Below are 13,474 nucleotides of genomic sequence, written 5' to 3'. Positions count from 1 at the left end.
TCAGTCCTAAGGAACCCATGTCAACCTTACGCCTCCATCGTAGCCTAAACAATAGGAAGCTCTACATCGTTGAGCCCAAATTGCGCCTACCTCTTCAGAGAACCAATAAAACTCTAGGTGGGCATTAAGCCCTACCCATATAGGTGTATAAACAGATCTAGCTAAAGGGTTAAGCAAGTCAGTTATAATCCTGGGCTATACACGCTGACCAAGAGAACCAATGAGAAGAGACAAGATACCTTCAAATCTCGGTGAGGAAGCCTGTTTGTGCTTTCTGGTATTTTTTTGGTCTGTTCTCTTGCGCCTTCTAGAGATATGGACAAGACATGTAAGCAAGAATATCTCCAATTTCTCTAAACAGCCTCTCTGTTTCTATTAGTAAGTTACCAGTCTACGCGCAAGGGCAGGTTTAGTCTTTCTTGATTGTGTTTCGTCTTATTTGCAAATGTGTATTTTGCTGGCAAGAATTGTATCTCGTGTCGTGTAACTTGTATTAGTGCCTGTGGGGGCAGAGGACGTCTACGACCTGCGTGTCTATAAGTTGAAAGACCCTGTAACATTTTCCATCTTGATTTTAGGAACATGTTTTACTTATTATGTTCTTCTAATTAAAAGCTATCTATTCCTATTTATTAGAACCTGATTGATTTGTGGTTATTTCGTGGTGTAAGCGTCCCAGGGGAGGAGGTCTGCACCCGTCATGCAGGGAATTTGGTTGGGAGAGGAGGGGAGAAGGTAGAGTGCGATAGGATAAAGTCCTCGATTTCTCTCATCCTGTTGTTAAAATTACTAGTGCTCTCTCTCTGGGAAAGTCTGTGCGTGAGGGTAGAGGATAAGCGTGGCGGGGGAGGTGGAGATTGCTCTCTGTTTATAAGATCAGGAGTTTGAATACACAGTGAGTCTACCAGCGGCGTAGACCACAGGGAAGGAAGCCTGGGAGAGGGTCCAAGTGGGTGGATAGGAAAGGGCGTTTTACCTATTTCCTTGCGAGTTAAAGATCCAGGAGGGCCATGGGGCTTGGTGCTCCCCTGGGAAGTGTGGGAAGTTGGGGGACCCAGAGCTGTATCAGCCACATGCAAGTCCTGGTTAATGGTGGTCGCAGCACTACAGTTCTTAAAGTCTGGTAGCCATTAAGCATCAGGGGATTCATGTTTGGTTACCCCCCTTCCTTTTTGGATGCTAAAGTTCAGTAGTGGGGCTTCATAACCGATGAATATAGGAAGCCCTAACCGCTAGCTCTCGCACCCAGGTGGCTCCTAACCCTTAGGAACCCTAAATCTGGCTAGGCAGGGTTGCCTTACGCATAGGAACCGCTCACCTAGGCTCAAGGTGCCCTACAGCTCTTAGTTGAAGCCCTGACCCTTAGGGCTGGTGACCTCTAACCATAGGAATTCCTAAGTCTTTAGTCCGTACGTGCATGGTGCCTCTAGCCCATTGTTAGCCCTTGACCAGTAGGGTGGGACAACCCGCTACCCGCATAGGAACCCTACCTCTAGCTCAAGTGCTCCTTCTTCGTAGGAGACCCTGGACCCTAGGGGGTGGCTCGCCTACACATAAGAAAACGTAAACCTCCTAAGCTCCAAGTGTCCGCTAACCCATAGTGAAATCTAACTCTAGGGAGGGGCGCCTACCACATAGGAACCCTGACATAGCGCTCCGGGAGTGCACGAACCCTAATAGTACCACTGACGTAGTTGAACTCGGTACTCAAGACCTTAGTATCACGCAAGAGTTAGGTCTCCAGTGAAGTTAAGGCTGGGAACAGTATACCCACAAATCTGGTCAATCAGTTGGATCAGATTATGTGCCTGGCAGAGAAGTAAGAAAGTGTATTGATGTCAGCCAAGATTGTAATTATGCTTATCTGCTGGTTGAAAATACATTCCTTGCCCACATAGTGAAGGGTTCATACTCGCTGGGCTGCAAGCAAGTATTGTGTACCAGGTGGTGAGAGCAAGTTCTCCAAATTTCAGCCATTACCTGGGTTCTCTTCGGTCAGCCTTTACCAACTCGATTCTTGTGTGCCTTCTGTAAATGTCCATCTATGGTTATGTTCGCCGAGTGTGGATGTAGGTTTTAGGAACTGTCTATGGCATCTTCATATGTAAATCACAATTGAGCCAAAATTCTCACAGTATACTTGTTAAGTATTTAATACACTTTATGCTGTGGGTTAAAGTGCAAGCGGGTTTTTGTGGTACGAGAAATGAAGAACTTGATTTTGAAAGCATTTTATATGATTTTTAAATGTTTGTTCAGGAAGGTAGTTAGGTCTGATAGGTTAATTTACAAAGTTTTGAGTCTTGTTTCTTTAGAGAGATGGTGTTTACCATCAAATTATTTGGATAATTTTTGTTTCACTTCTAAGTAGGAAATTAAATATTTCTATGTTAAGTGGTGCTATATATATGCAAGCTCTGTAGATAGGGGATTGGTGCTTAGTATAACTGTCTTGCCGAGAGCACAGGTGGCTGGGGTTGGACCTTGACTGCTGCATAATAGATTAATGCGATCTCTTATCTGTTGGCTCTGAAAATAAAATATTAAGTAACAATTGATTATGCATAATTAGTAGATCTAGCATAATCACTATAGATGTGAGACTTGTTTCCTAAAAGTATTTTCATGTTATATAGTTACATTTTGCTCTTTCTGTTTTGAGCAGCGGCAAAATAGTGTATATTGTTTGGACATTGCGTATTCACGTAACTTTTGACGTTGGTTTATGAGATTAACCTCGGGTAATTGAAATTGAGTAAGGTGCATTGTATTCGAAGTCCGACTTGCTCATGGATAATTTAGCTGTCAAGACGAGTGATGAATATGTCCTCGATGTGCAGTATAAGTCAGAATCGGTAGGGCGAGCTCTTCGGTTGTGATGGTTTGGCTAATTGCATGGTCTGTATACAGGACGAAGACAGAAAGATATCAAAATTTTTACATCACGCTAATGAACTAATATCTTCTAGCTCTACGGTCCGTGGATGGGTACGGCACCCAGCCCTAGGGTTAGGGTTCCTAAGTGTAGGGCACCCTGCCTTAGGAATAAGGTTCCTATGGGTAGGGAATTTGGAGCTAGGGTTAGGTTCCTATGGTTAGGGCACTTGGAGCTAGGGTTAGGGTTCCTATGGGTAGGGCTTATCGCCTTAGGCTTAGGGTTCCTAAGGGTAGGGTACTGGGAGCTAGAGTTATGGTAACTATGGATAGGGTGCCCCATCCTAGGGTTAGAGTTCCTAAGGGTAGGGCACTTGAAGCTAGGGTTAGGGTTCCTATGGGTAGGGTGCCCGGATCTAAGGTTAAGGTTCCTACAGTCAGGGCACTTGGAGCTAGGGTTAGAGTTCCTATGGGTAGGACGCACCACCATAGGGTTAGGGCTCCTATAGTCAGGGCACTTGGAGCTAGGGTTAAGGTTCCTATGGGTACGGTGCCTCGCCCTAGGGTTGGGGTTCCTATGGGTAGGACACTTGGAGATTGGGTTAGGGTTCCTATGGGTAGAGTTTCTGCCCTATGGTTAGAGTTCCTCAGGGTAGGGAACTTGGAGCAAGCCTCAGTGTTCCTATGGGTAGGGCACTTGAAGCTAAGGTTAGGGATCCTATGGGTAAGGCTTCCTGCAATAGGGTAAGGGTTCCTAGGGGTAGGTCACAGAGCTAGGGTTAGGGTTCCTATGGGTAAGGCATTTGGAGCTACGGTCAAGGTACCTATGGGTAGGGCTTCCCTCCCTAGGGTTAGTGTTCCTTAGGGTAGGGCACTTGGAGCTAGGGGTAGGATTCCTATGGGTAGGGCGCCCCGACTTAGGGATACGGTTCCTATGGGTAGGGGAGTTAGAGCTAGGGATAGGGATCCAATGGGTAGGGCCCTTGGAGCTAGGGTTAGGGTTCCTATGGGTAGGGCACTGGGAACTAGGGTTAGGCTTTCCATGGGTTGATCGCATTTAGCTAGGGTTATGGTTCCTATGAGTAGGGATTCTCACCCTAGAGTGAGGTTTCCTATGCGTAGGGCACTTGGAGCTAGGGTTAGGATTCCTATAGGTAGAGCAATTGGAGCTAGGTTTAGGGTTCCTATTGGTAGGGCACATTGAGCTAGGTTTAGGGTTCCTATTGGTAGGGCACTTGGAGCTAGGGTTAGGGTTCCTGTGGGTAGGGCACTTGGAGCTAGGGTTAGGGTTCCTATGGTTAAGGATTTCAGCCCTAGAGTTAGGATCCCTGTGAGTAGGGCACTTGGAGCTAGCTTTAGGATTCCTATGGTTAGGGATTTCAGCCCTAGAGTTGGGATTCCTATGGGTAGGGTACTAGGATCTAGGTTTAGGGTTCCTATGCATAGGGATTCCCGCCCTAGTGTTAGGGTTTCGATGGGTAAGGCACTTGGAACTAGGGTTGGGGATCCTATGGGTAGGGCTCTTGGAGCTGGGGTTAGGGTTCCTATGGGTAGGGCATTTCAAGCTAGGATTAGGGATACTATGGGTAAGTATTCCCACCCTAGGGTTAGGTTTCCTATGGGTCAGGCACTTGGAACTAGGGATAGGGTTCCTGTGAGTAGGGCACTTGGAGCTAGGGTTATGGATGCTATGGGTAGGGCACTTGGAGCTAGGGTTAGGGTTCCTGTGGGCAGGAATTCCCACCCTAGAGTTAGGGTTCCTATGGGTAGGGCACTTGGAGCTAGAGTTACGGTTCATATGGGTCTGGCACTTGGAGCTAGGGTTACGCTTCTTATGTGTAGGGAACTTGGAGCTAGGGTTAGGGTTGCTATGGGTAGGGATTCCCGCCTTAGGGTTAAAGTTCCTATGGGTAGGGTACTTGGAGCTAGGTTTGGGGTTTCCATGGGTAGAGCACTTGGAGCTAAAGTTACGGTTCATATGGGTCTGGCACTTGGAGCTAGAGTTACGCTTCTTATGTGTAGGGAACTTGGAGCTAGGGTTAGGGTTGCTATGGGTAGGGATTCCCGCCTTAGGGTTAAAGTTCCTATGGGTAGGGTACTTGGAGCTAGGTTTGGGGTTTCCATGGGTAGAGCACTTGGAGCTAAAGTTATGGTTCATATGGGTCTGGCACTTGGAGCTAGAGTTACACTTATTAGGTGTAGGGAACTTGGAGCTATGGGTAGGGCACTTGCAACTAGGGTTAGGGTTCCTATGGGTCGGGATTCCTGCCCTAGGGTTATGGTTCCTATGGGTAGGGATTCCCACCCTAAGTTTAGGGTTCCTATGGGTCGGGCGCTTGGAGCTAGGGTTATTGTTCCTATGGGTAGGGATTCCTTGTATAGGGGAAAATTTCCTATGGGTAGGGCACTTGGAGCTAGTTTTAGTGTTCCTATGAGTAGGGTACTTGGAGCTATGGTTAAGCTTCCTATGTGTAAGGCCCTTGCAGCTAAGGTTAGGGATCCCATGGGTAGAGATTCCCACCTTAGGGTTAGGGTTGCTATAGGTAGGGATTCCCGCCCTAGAGTTAGGGATCCTATGGGTAGGGATTCTCGCCCTAAGTTCAGGTTTACTATGGGTAGGGATTCCCGCCCTAGGGTTAGGGTTCTTATGGGTAGGTCACTTGAAGCTAGGAATAGGGTTCCTATGTGTAGGGCACTTGGAGCTACTGTTAGTGTTCCTATGGGTAGGGTACTTGGAGCTATGGTTAAGCTTCCTATGGGTAGAGATTTCTGACGTAGGTTTAGGTTTCCAATGGGTAGAGATTCCCGCCCTAGAGTTAGGGTTCCTATTGCTATTGATTCCCGCCCTAGAGTTAGGGATCCTATGGGTAGGGATTCTTGCCTTAAGTTTAGGGTTCCTATGGGTAGGGAACTGCAGCTTGGGTTAAGCTTCCTATGGGTAGGGATTCCCGCCCTAGATTAAGGTTTACTATGGGTAGAGATTCCCGCCCTCGTGTTAGGTTCTTTTGGGTAGGGATTCCCGCTCTAGGGAAAGGGTTCCTATGGGTAGTATACTTGGAGCTAGGGTTATGGTTCCTATGGGTAGGGCAATTGTAGATAGGGTTAGGGTTCCTATGGGTACAGTATATGGAGCTAGGGTTACTGTTTCTATGGGTAAGGATTCCTGCCATAGGGTTAGAGTTCCTATGGTTAGTGCACTTGGAGCTAGGGTTATGTTTCCTATGGGCAGGGCACTTGGAGATAGAGTTAAGGTTCCTATTGGTTAGGATTCCTGCCCTGGGGTTAGGGTTCCTATGCGTAGGGCACCTGGACTTAGGATTAGGGTTCCTATGGCTATGGATTCCCGCCTAGGGTTAGGATTCCTANCGCTTGGATCCCAGCTTAGGATACCCTGAATTCCGCCCACACAGCCCCAAACCAAAAGTGAACTAACTCCCCTCCTGCCGGCCCCTTCCTCTGTCCACAGGCAAAAGGTACTGACAACCCCTCCCCCCATCTGGCTCAGGTTACAGGCCTAGGTCCTGTCCCTCACCTAAAGTCCTCCCCGGCTCTCTCACCCCCACACAAACAGTCCCTACTCCATCACAGTGTGGATGAGGGTGTGCGTGCGCACCGTGCATGGACGAGCGTGCCTGTGCAGTGAGTGTGGATGAGCGTGCTGCGTGTGGACGAGCGTGCCTGTGCAGTGAGCATGGATGAGCATGCTGCGTGTGGACGAGCGTGTCTGTGCAGTGAGTGTGGATGAGCGTGCGGACAAGCCTGTCTGTGCAGTGAGTATGGACGAGCGTGCTGCGTGTGGACAAGCATGCCTGTGCAGTGAGTATGGATGAGCGTGCAGCGTGTGGACGAGCGTGTCTGTGCAGTGAGTATGGACGAGCGTGCTGCGTGTGGACAAGCATGCCTGTGCAGTGAGTATGGACGAGCGTGCAGCGTGTGGACGAGCGTGTCTGTGCAGTGAGTATGGACGAGCGTGCTGCGTGTGGAGCGTGTGGATGAGTGTGCCTGTGCAGTGAGTGTGGACAAGGGTGTGTGTGCACAGCATGGATGGACGAGTGTGCCTGTGCAGTGAGCGTGGACAAGCATGCTGCGTGCGGATGAGCATGCCTATGCAGTGAGGGTGGATGAGTGTGCTGCGTGTGGATGAGTGCGCCTGTGCAGTGAGTGTGGATGAGTATGCTGCGTGTGGATGAGTGTGTCTGTGCAGTGAGTGTGGACAAGAGTGCCACGTGTGGAGCATGTGGATGAACATGTCTATGCAGTGAGTGTGGATGAGCGTGCAGCATGTGGATGAGCATGCTGTGCAGTGCGTGTGGATGAGCATGCTGTGTGTGGACGAGCGTGCTTGTGCAGTGCGTGTGGATGAGCGTGCTGTGTGTGGATGAGTGTGCTTGTGCAGTGAGCGTGGACAAGCGTGCTGTGTGTGCAGCGTGTGGATGAATGTGCCTGTGCAGTGAGTGTGGACTAGTGTGCCACATGTGGACGAGCATGCCTGTGCACTGAGCGTGGACGAGCGTGTCATGTGTGGATGAGCGTGCCTGTGCAGTGTGTGTGGATGAGCGTGTCCTGTGTGGACGAGCGTGCCTGTGCAGTGTGTGTGGATGAGCGTGTCCTGTGTGGACAAGCGTGCCTGTGCAGTGCGTGTGGATTAGCGTGCTGTGTATGGACGAGCGTGCCTGCGCAGTGAGCTTCAGGCTCAGCCTATGGCTCTTCCTTTGTAGCCACATGCTGCTCGGCTCCGGGCAGGACTGAGAGCCCAGGCTAAAGCTGGGAATGGGGGGGCAGGGGCTGCGTGACCCACTTGCCTCCTGGTGGGCAAGGCTGTTACTCCAGCTCAGGCCTCGCCCACCCCACCTTCCTGACAACTCTGCCATGCCCCTCAGTCCTGACCCACAGCCCCTTGCTGCCAGGCAGGTGACTCCAGGATTCCCCAGGTCCCTGTTTCATACACATGTTCTCAGAGCACTTGCTACCGTCTCCCTCTCTTCCCCAAGCCCTGCCCCCCAAGAGACACTGACTGCACTGCCCCAAGCTCCAGCCTGTGGCCAAAGGCCCCCGAGTCCCTTCATGGCCCATCACTGCTCCTCTCACCTGAAAGGCCCTGCTGCCCACCCGGGGCTCCACGGGGGCTCTTACCGATACCGTCTGCGTCCCCGCTATGGACTGTGTGCTGGCGTCAGCGCCCGGCTGCTCGGCATGGCTCTGTGCTGGTGTGTAGAGGGTCATGGGGTGCTCCGGTACCGTGCTCTGCCCCGAGTAGTCCTGTGTGGGGTGGGGGTGCGGGGGTGCGTACTCTGCAGGGATTCCATTCTGGGGAGGCGGAGGATACTGGGCAGGGGGGTAGGGCTGAGCCATTGCTTCAGGAGGAGCCGTGGTGTCCTGATTACCCTGCAGAGAGAGAGAGAGAGAAAAAAAGGCTGCTGACTGTTTAGCCCCACTCAGGGCCTGAGAAGAGCCCAGAGCCGGTGCTGAGGCCATACTGTCCACGGGCCAAAGCAGGGCAGGGGGAGGGGACCCCACTGGGCTTGTAACTCTATTGACAGGACCATAGGAATGGGCAGAGAGGGTCACAGCTGGGGTTCATCTAGTCCAGTCCCTTGGGGTGAGCTCCCCACAGCGAAGTGGCTGGCTCATGCCCTGGCTGTAGAAATGTCTGAGTGGAAGAACCATCCTGAGCTCAGGCTGGCAAAGGTGCCAGATGGATGGCTGCCCACTATTGCCAGGACAGAGGCAGCCTGAGCCACTCTGTGTGCCTCAGGCCTGATGGACAGAGACCAGCCAACATGCTGACCTGCCACCTGCACTTCGGGCCACATCAAACCGTATCCAAACAAGCCAGGGAAGATACAGCTACTTGATGCACAAGTGGAAACTCAGACTCCTCTTCACGTGAGGGGTGAGAACAGCGAAGGCACCGAACACAGCGGAATGGATTCCGAGGGGAACGGGATAATACCCAGCGTCACAGAAGAGGCCTTGAAATGGCTTGCGGACCTATTGCTGCATCTAGAGAGCGTTGCTCTGCACAGCCCTGGTCTGGGTCTCACTTGCTCCATCAGCCCTCTGGCCCCTGCTTTCCTGAGGCAGCAGTGTGGCAGCACCGGGAACTGGCCTCAGACTCACCAGGGGCCACTGAATAGGGGGAGAGTGGTGACCCATAAGCTTTGATGCAACTCTGAATCTGGTGAAGGTCAGCAGCCCCTGGCTCCTACTGAGCAGGGTTCCTCAGAGAAGTCAGTCTGCACAGAGAGAGAAACTAGGGCAAGCATCAACTTGGGAGCAAGGGAGAAAGCCCAGCCACTCTGGCATCATCGCTCCAAAGAGGACTGCAGAGCATCATTACACATGATTAGCAACCACACTGCCCGGTGAGTCGGGGGGGGGGGGGGGGAGAAGGGTGGAGAAGAGGAGAGGACAGGACAGCCAATGTGATGGAGCGAGCAGGGAGGGGAGGAAGGGGAGAGATGTCAAAGGGCATCTTGGCACGCAAGGCAGATATCAAAGAACTGATTAGCCCCTTTGCTTTAACTTACCCAATTTACCCTCCTTCCTGGGGCAGGCAGGGGGAATTCTCTATCCTGTGGGGCCAAGCCCTAGCCTGACAGATGCAATGACTGACCACAAGGGGCTAGAGGCTGGAGGAGGGGGTGGGAGAAGGCCTGCTGAGAGTGGGAGGCAGGGGGCCCCAGGCTGGCCCCAGTGAGAGGGAATGGAGGTGATAAGTGCCGGCCCTGGGGGGTGTGCTTCCCTTGCTGCTCTTGGAGGGTGGGTGTGTCCGTCACTGGGGAATCCTCTACCTAAGGGGGCTCTGCTGAAGCTCATCCCCTTAGCAGCCCTCCCTGCACCCAGGGCGTGCCTGGGGCCAGCTGGAGTCCTCCTGGGCAAGCTGCACTGGGGCAGGGCTCCACAGCTCTCTCCGCCTGGGCTCGTCCTGGCCCTAGGATGGGGTGGGGGTCCTGTGGTGCCTGCCTAGCTGCAAATGTATTGGGAAGCATAAATAAATGCAGCAGCCACCGAGTCTGTACCCTGCCTGGGGGTCTGCTCCATTATCCAAATGAGGAGTTCAGTGCAGTGGCAGAGCAGGGGCCGTAATGCAGGGGCTGGGGCGCGGAGGGCGTCGGGCTGGGGAGAAAGGAGCATACTCCTAGGGAGCTTATCATCAGTTCCTGTTGGAGTGGAAAGAGCCCTTTGCAGCAGGCGCTGTGCTGTGCTCCTCCCTCAGGGCTGCCCAGGTGAGGGGTGCTCCCCAGACCCCATCCCATTAACACACCTGCCTGTCCAGCCCTTCTGTCCCAGCTCCCAGCCATGGGACCCAGCAGGTTCCTTGTAGAGTGGGACCTGAGATGGGAAGTGGGGCTCTGGGCTCCAGGCCACTCTTAGTATTGATTCCTGGACAACAAAACTACTTGCCCAGCTGTGATAATGCACCCAGAACCCAAGGCCCACCTTCGCCAAGGGCCTCTCAGTCATGGTCCAACACCCGCTCCCCTGCCCTCTGCACACACATTCCTCTGTCCCCACCCCCGTGTCAATAACCCCATGCTGACAGACAAACGCTGCAAGCAGCTTTAGCACCCCATCCAGTAGTATCTCTCCTGCTGTGTGCCTGGCTTGGACTGCGGACACAAGCTCCTTCATTGTGTGTGTGACCCATTTACGATGCAGACAAGATGTTGAGGAGGGGATTCATAGATTCTAGGACTGGATGGGACCTCGAGAGGTCAGCGAGTCTAGTCCCCTGCCCTCATGGCAGGACCAAATACTGTCGAGACAAGTGGGAGGCGGGTGGGCGGGCAGGGGAAACTTTAGCTGAGGCTTCCCCATTACTGGGACCTTGCACTGGCAACTGAATCATTAATGGAGGAAGTTGAGACCTATAACCCAGGGCATTGTGGGTAATGATATGCAAATCCAGTCTGACTAAAGATCTGCAAGTCATTCAAATACTTAGGGCTTCTTCCTCCGCTGACTCAGCCACTCGCAGCTTCCTAGGGATGCAGCCAGATGCTTGCCAGAGTGGCCTGAGTTTCAGGCTGGCAGCACTGAGGCACCTTGGAACCTGCCAACAACAGCCCTAACACCAAGCTCCAGGCTACGCTGTGACCCTCTGGTGCATCTTCAGAGGCGTCCTTGGCAAAGACTCTGCTCCCTGGCTGCTGAGAGCTGCTGACACTGCAGTGCTGCATACACAGGGCACATGCCATGCTTGGGGAGAGATGGCTCTCTGAAGTGTAGACTATTACCTGTGGGCCTAGGACAAAGTGCCACCTCCGAACATGGAAGATTCTGCTTCCCATTTCAGGGAAGCAGGCTCCCGAAGCAGGAAGCAGAGCAGGGAGTGGAGTGAGGGACTGCAGAGCTTGCAGGCACTTTGCTCTAAGAATACCCTGCCATGGAGGGCTGGGACTAGCCTGAGGAGTTTTTCATCTTGGGATTAGGCAGCCAGTTACCACACTCAGCTGATGCCAGATCCTCCCACAAACCTGTCTTGGATGGGACCGACTCACATTTCGGATCTAGTCATATACCAAATACCAACTAGCATGTCCGTCAAAAAAAGCAATGGCCATGTAGTTGGTTAGGACTGAAAATCCAGACCTGGCCCTCACTTGTGCCCCTGCACTGCTGGGCAGCAGGATGGCCAGTGAGTTAATTGCACTGCTGAATACCTTCCAATACAAAGAGCTAGTCAAGAGCCGCATGGTTTTCAGGACAAAACTAAGAGAATCACAAAGTCCTTTGCCATCACCAGATTCAAAAGTAAATCAGATCCCACCAGGGTTTCCTCACCTTCCTCCTAAGTAACATGCAGAGAAAACGGCCACAGTTCAAGCCCAGGGCTTGTAGGTCACTGCTCCAGATGGAGCAGATGGAAATGGGATGCCCCTGACTGGGGCAGGGCTCTGTCTCACTGGGGAGTCTGTCCTGCCCTACCAGCTAGGAGCCTTGTGTCCAGTGAGGAAGAGCTGTGAGCAGTGTCTGGAGGAACAGCAACATTACTAAGTGCGCAGGGCTCTCAGGAGGGGCAATGGGGCCTCTGGCACAGCACAGTCCCATGGGCCCCAACAATGCAGCCCAGGCCAGGAGCACAGTGCACTGCCCGGGAGCCGAAGCAGACTCCAGAGCCTGCTCCCCGCTGGAGGTGCAGCAGATTCTGTGAGCTCCAGTGCCCGGAGAACACTGCCAGACATTTGAGACAGCTGGCAGGGGCCAGTGAAAAGAAAAAATAGTGTCTCGCTTCCTGAGCGGAGTGGGGCTCATGCTAACATGGTCTCCGTGACCCTGTCTGACAATGTCTGGGTCCCGACATGGGGGGACATGGGGCCTGTGTCATCGTCTCAGGCACAGCAGAACAAATCCAGCACCACTCTGCACTAAGCCCCATCTACCAATAACTGGGCACATTACCACAACCAGCAGCTGGGGCACAACCCAGTGCTGGTAGCTGCTAAACCAGCCAATGAGGGGGTGTAGGCCTGGCCAGATTGCCAGGTAGGTGCCCTGAAGATACTGACCCGAGAAGCCTTCAGTCACCTTCCCCGCAGGACAAGCAACTCACACATCACAGCCTCCGCACACAGGAAGGGGAGCAGGCTCAGCAAACCCTACAGCCCTGCTGGCCCCTGACATGCCCTGGGCCCTTGAGGACGAAGCCCAGGCAGCCGGCCCCTTCCTACCTTGTTTGTCAGGTCCTTGCAGTGGTTGGACCAGCCAGAGGCCCCGTACCCCGAATCAGCAGCAGTTCTGTGGCCTTAGGGTGGTGGCAGGGCTTCACCAGCAACCTGCTTTCCTTCCCCCATCCCAGCATCACTTCCCAGCACCTGCTGGGCCAAGCCATCGCTCAGGCTGCTCCTCACCACAGCTGCCATGAAAGGCCACCTCAGCCCACGACAGGTCCAGGCTTGGCTCTCCGGGGGCTTTCCAGGTGGTACTTCCATGTTGGGCCAGACTCACCCAGCCCAGAGCATCTTGTTCAGTGGGGATGATCCAGCCGGCATAGCTCAGAGCAGGGTCTGGGCCCTGGCAGTGCTACACCCAGAGCCCCTGAGGTGAGGAACCTTCTGGACCCTGAAGGGCACTGGAGAGCATGATGAATTCTCTGCCAGGGACATGGCAAGGGCAGGGCAAGCTGAGGGGCAGAGAGCGAGCTGGGATGCATGGAGCAGGGGAAAGCACAGGAGTGTGCAGAGCACAGATTGGGAAGCGGCCCCACCTCGGCAGGTCCCCAAGGCTGGCGTCCAGCCAGCCTGTCCCCTGACAGCCGCATTCATATTGGTAATTAATTAGGGCTGTCGCAGTGCTTGTCATCCCAAGTATTATTTCATTCAGGGCCCATTAGGTTCCCCTGTTTTGCTGCTTGCTGTCTCTGGTGCTGCAGCGGCACTGATCTATGGTTCCTCTGCAATCCTTCCCACCATTCATCCCCAGGCACCTGACAGACAGAAGGATGGGAAGTCACACACCCACTCAGTGAGCTCTGAACAGAGGAGGGGGCTCCCTCACTCAGGGATAGGAACACAGGGGACTGCAGGAAGAGGGAGGCTGGGGGATCCCAGAGGGGAGAGACTTGCAGGAGGATGGGTGGGGGGAGCTGGGTGGGAGG

At 53.2% G+C, this 13,474-nt stretch overlaps 1 protein-coding gene across 20 annotated transcripts in view; it reads right to left on the bottom strand.

Moving 5' to 3' along the window:
- The window catches only part of RBFOX3 (RNA binding fox-1 homolog 3), a 408,389-nt gene that overhangs the window by 25,065 nt on the left and 369,850 nt on the right, over positions 1-13,474 (bottom strand). For 17 of the 20 annotated variants that reach the window (XM_075071916.1, XM_075071917.1, XM_075071923.1 and 14 more), the window contains one exon: positions 7,963-8,259. In XM_075071916.1, coding sequence (XP_074928017.1) covers positions 7,963-8,259 — 297 coding nt within the window. The remainder of the gene's footprint in view (positions 1-7,962; positions 8,260-13,474) is intronic. The other 3 variants (XM_032799132.2, XM_032799131.2, XM_032799139.2) reach the window with 1 other exon arrangement.

This window comes from Chelonoidis abingdonii, chromosome 13, assembly GCF_003597395.2.
Source record: "Chelonoidis abingdonii isolate Lonesome George chromosome 13, CheloAbing_2.0, whole genome shotgun sequence".
NCBI classification, from domain to species: domain Eukaryota; kingdom Metazoa; phylum Chordata; order Testudines; family Testudinidae; genus Chelonoidis; species Chelonoidis abingdonii.
Note: the sequence above shows the minus strand (reverse complement) of the source record. Positions and strands in the feature narration are given on the sequence as shown.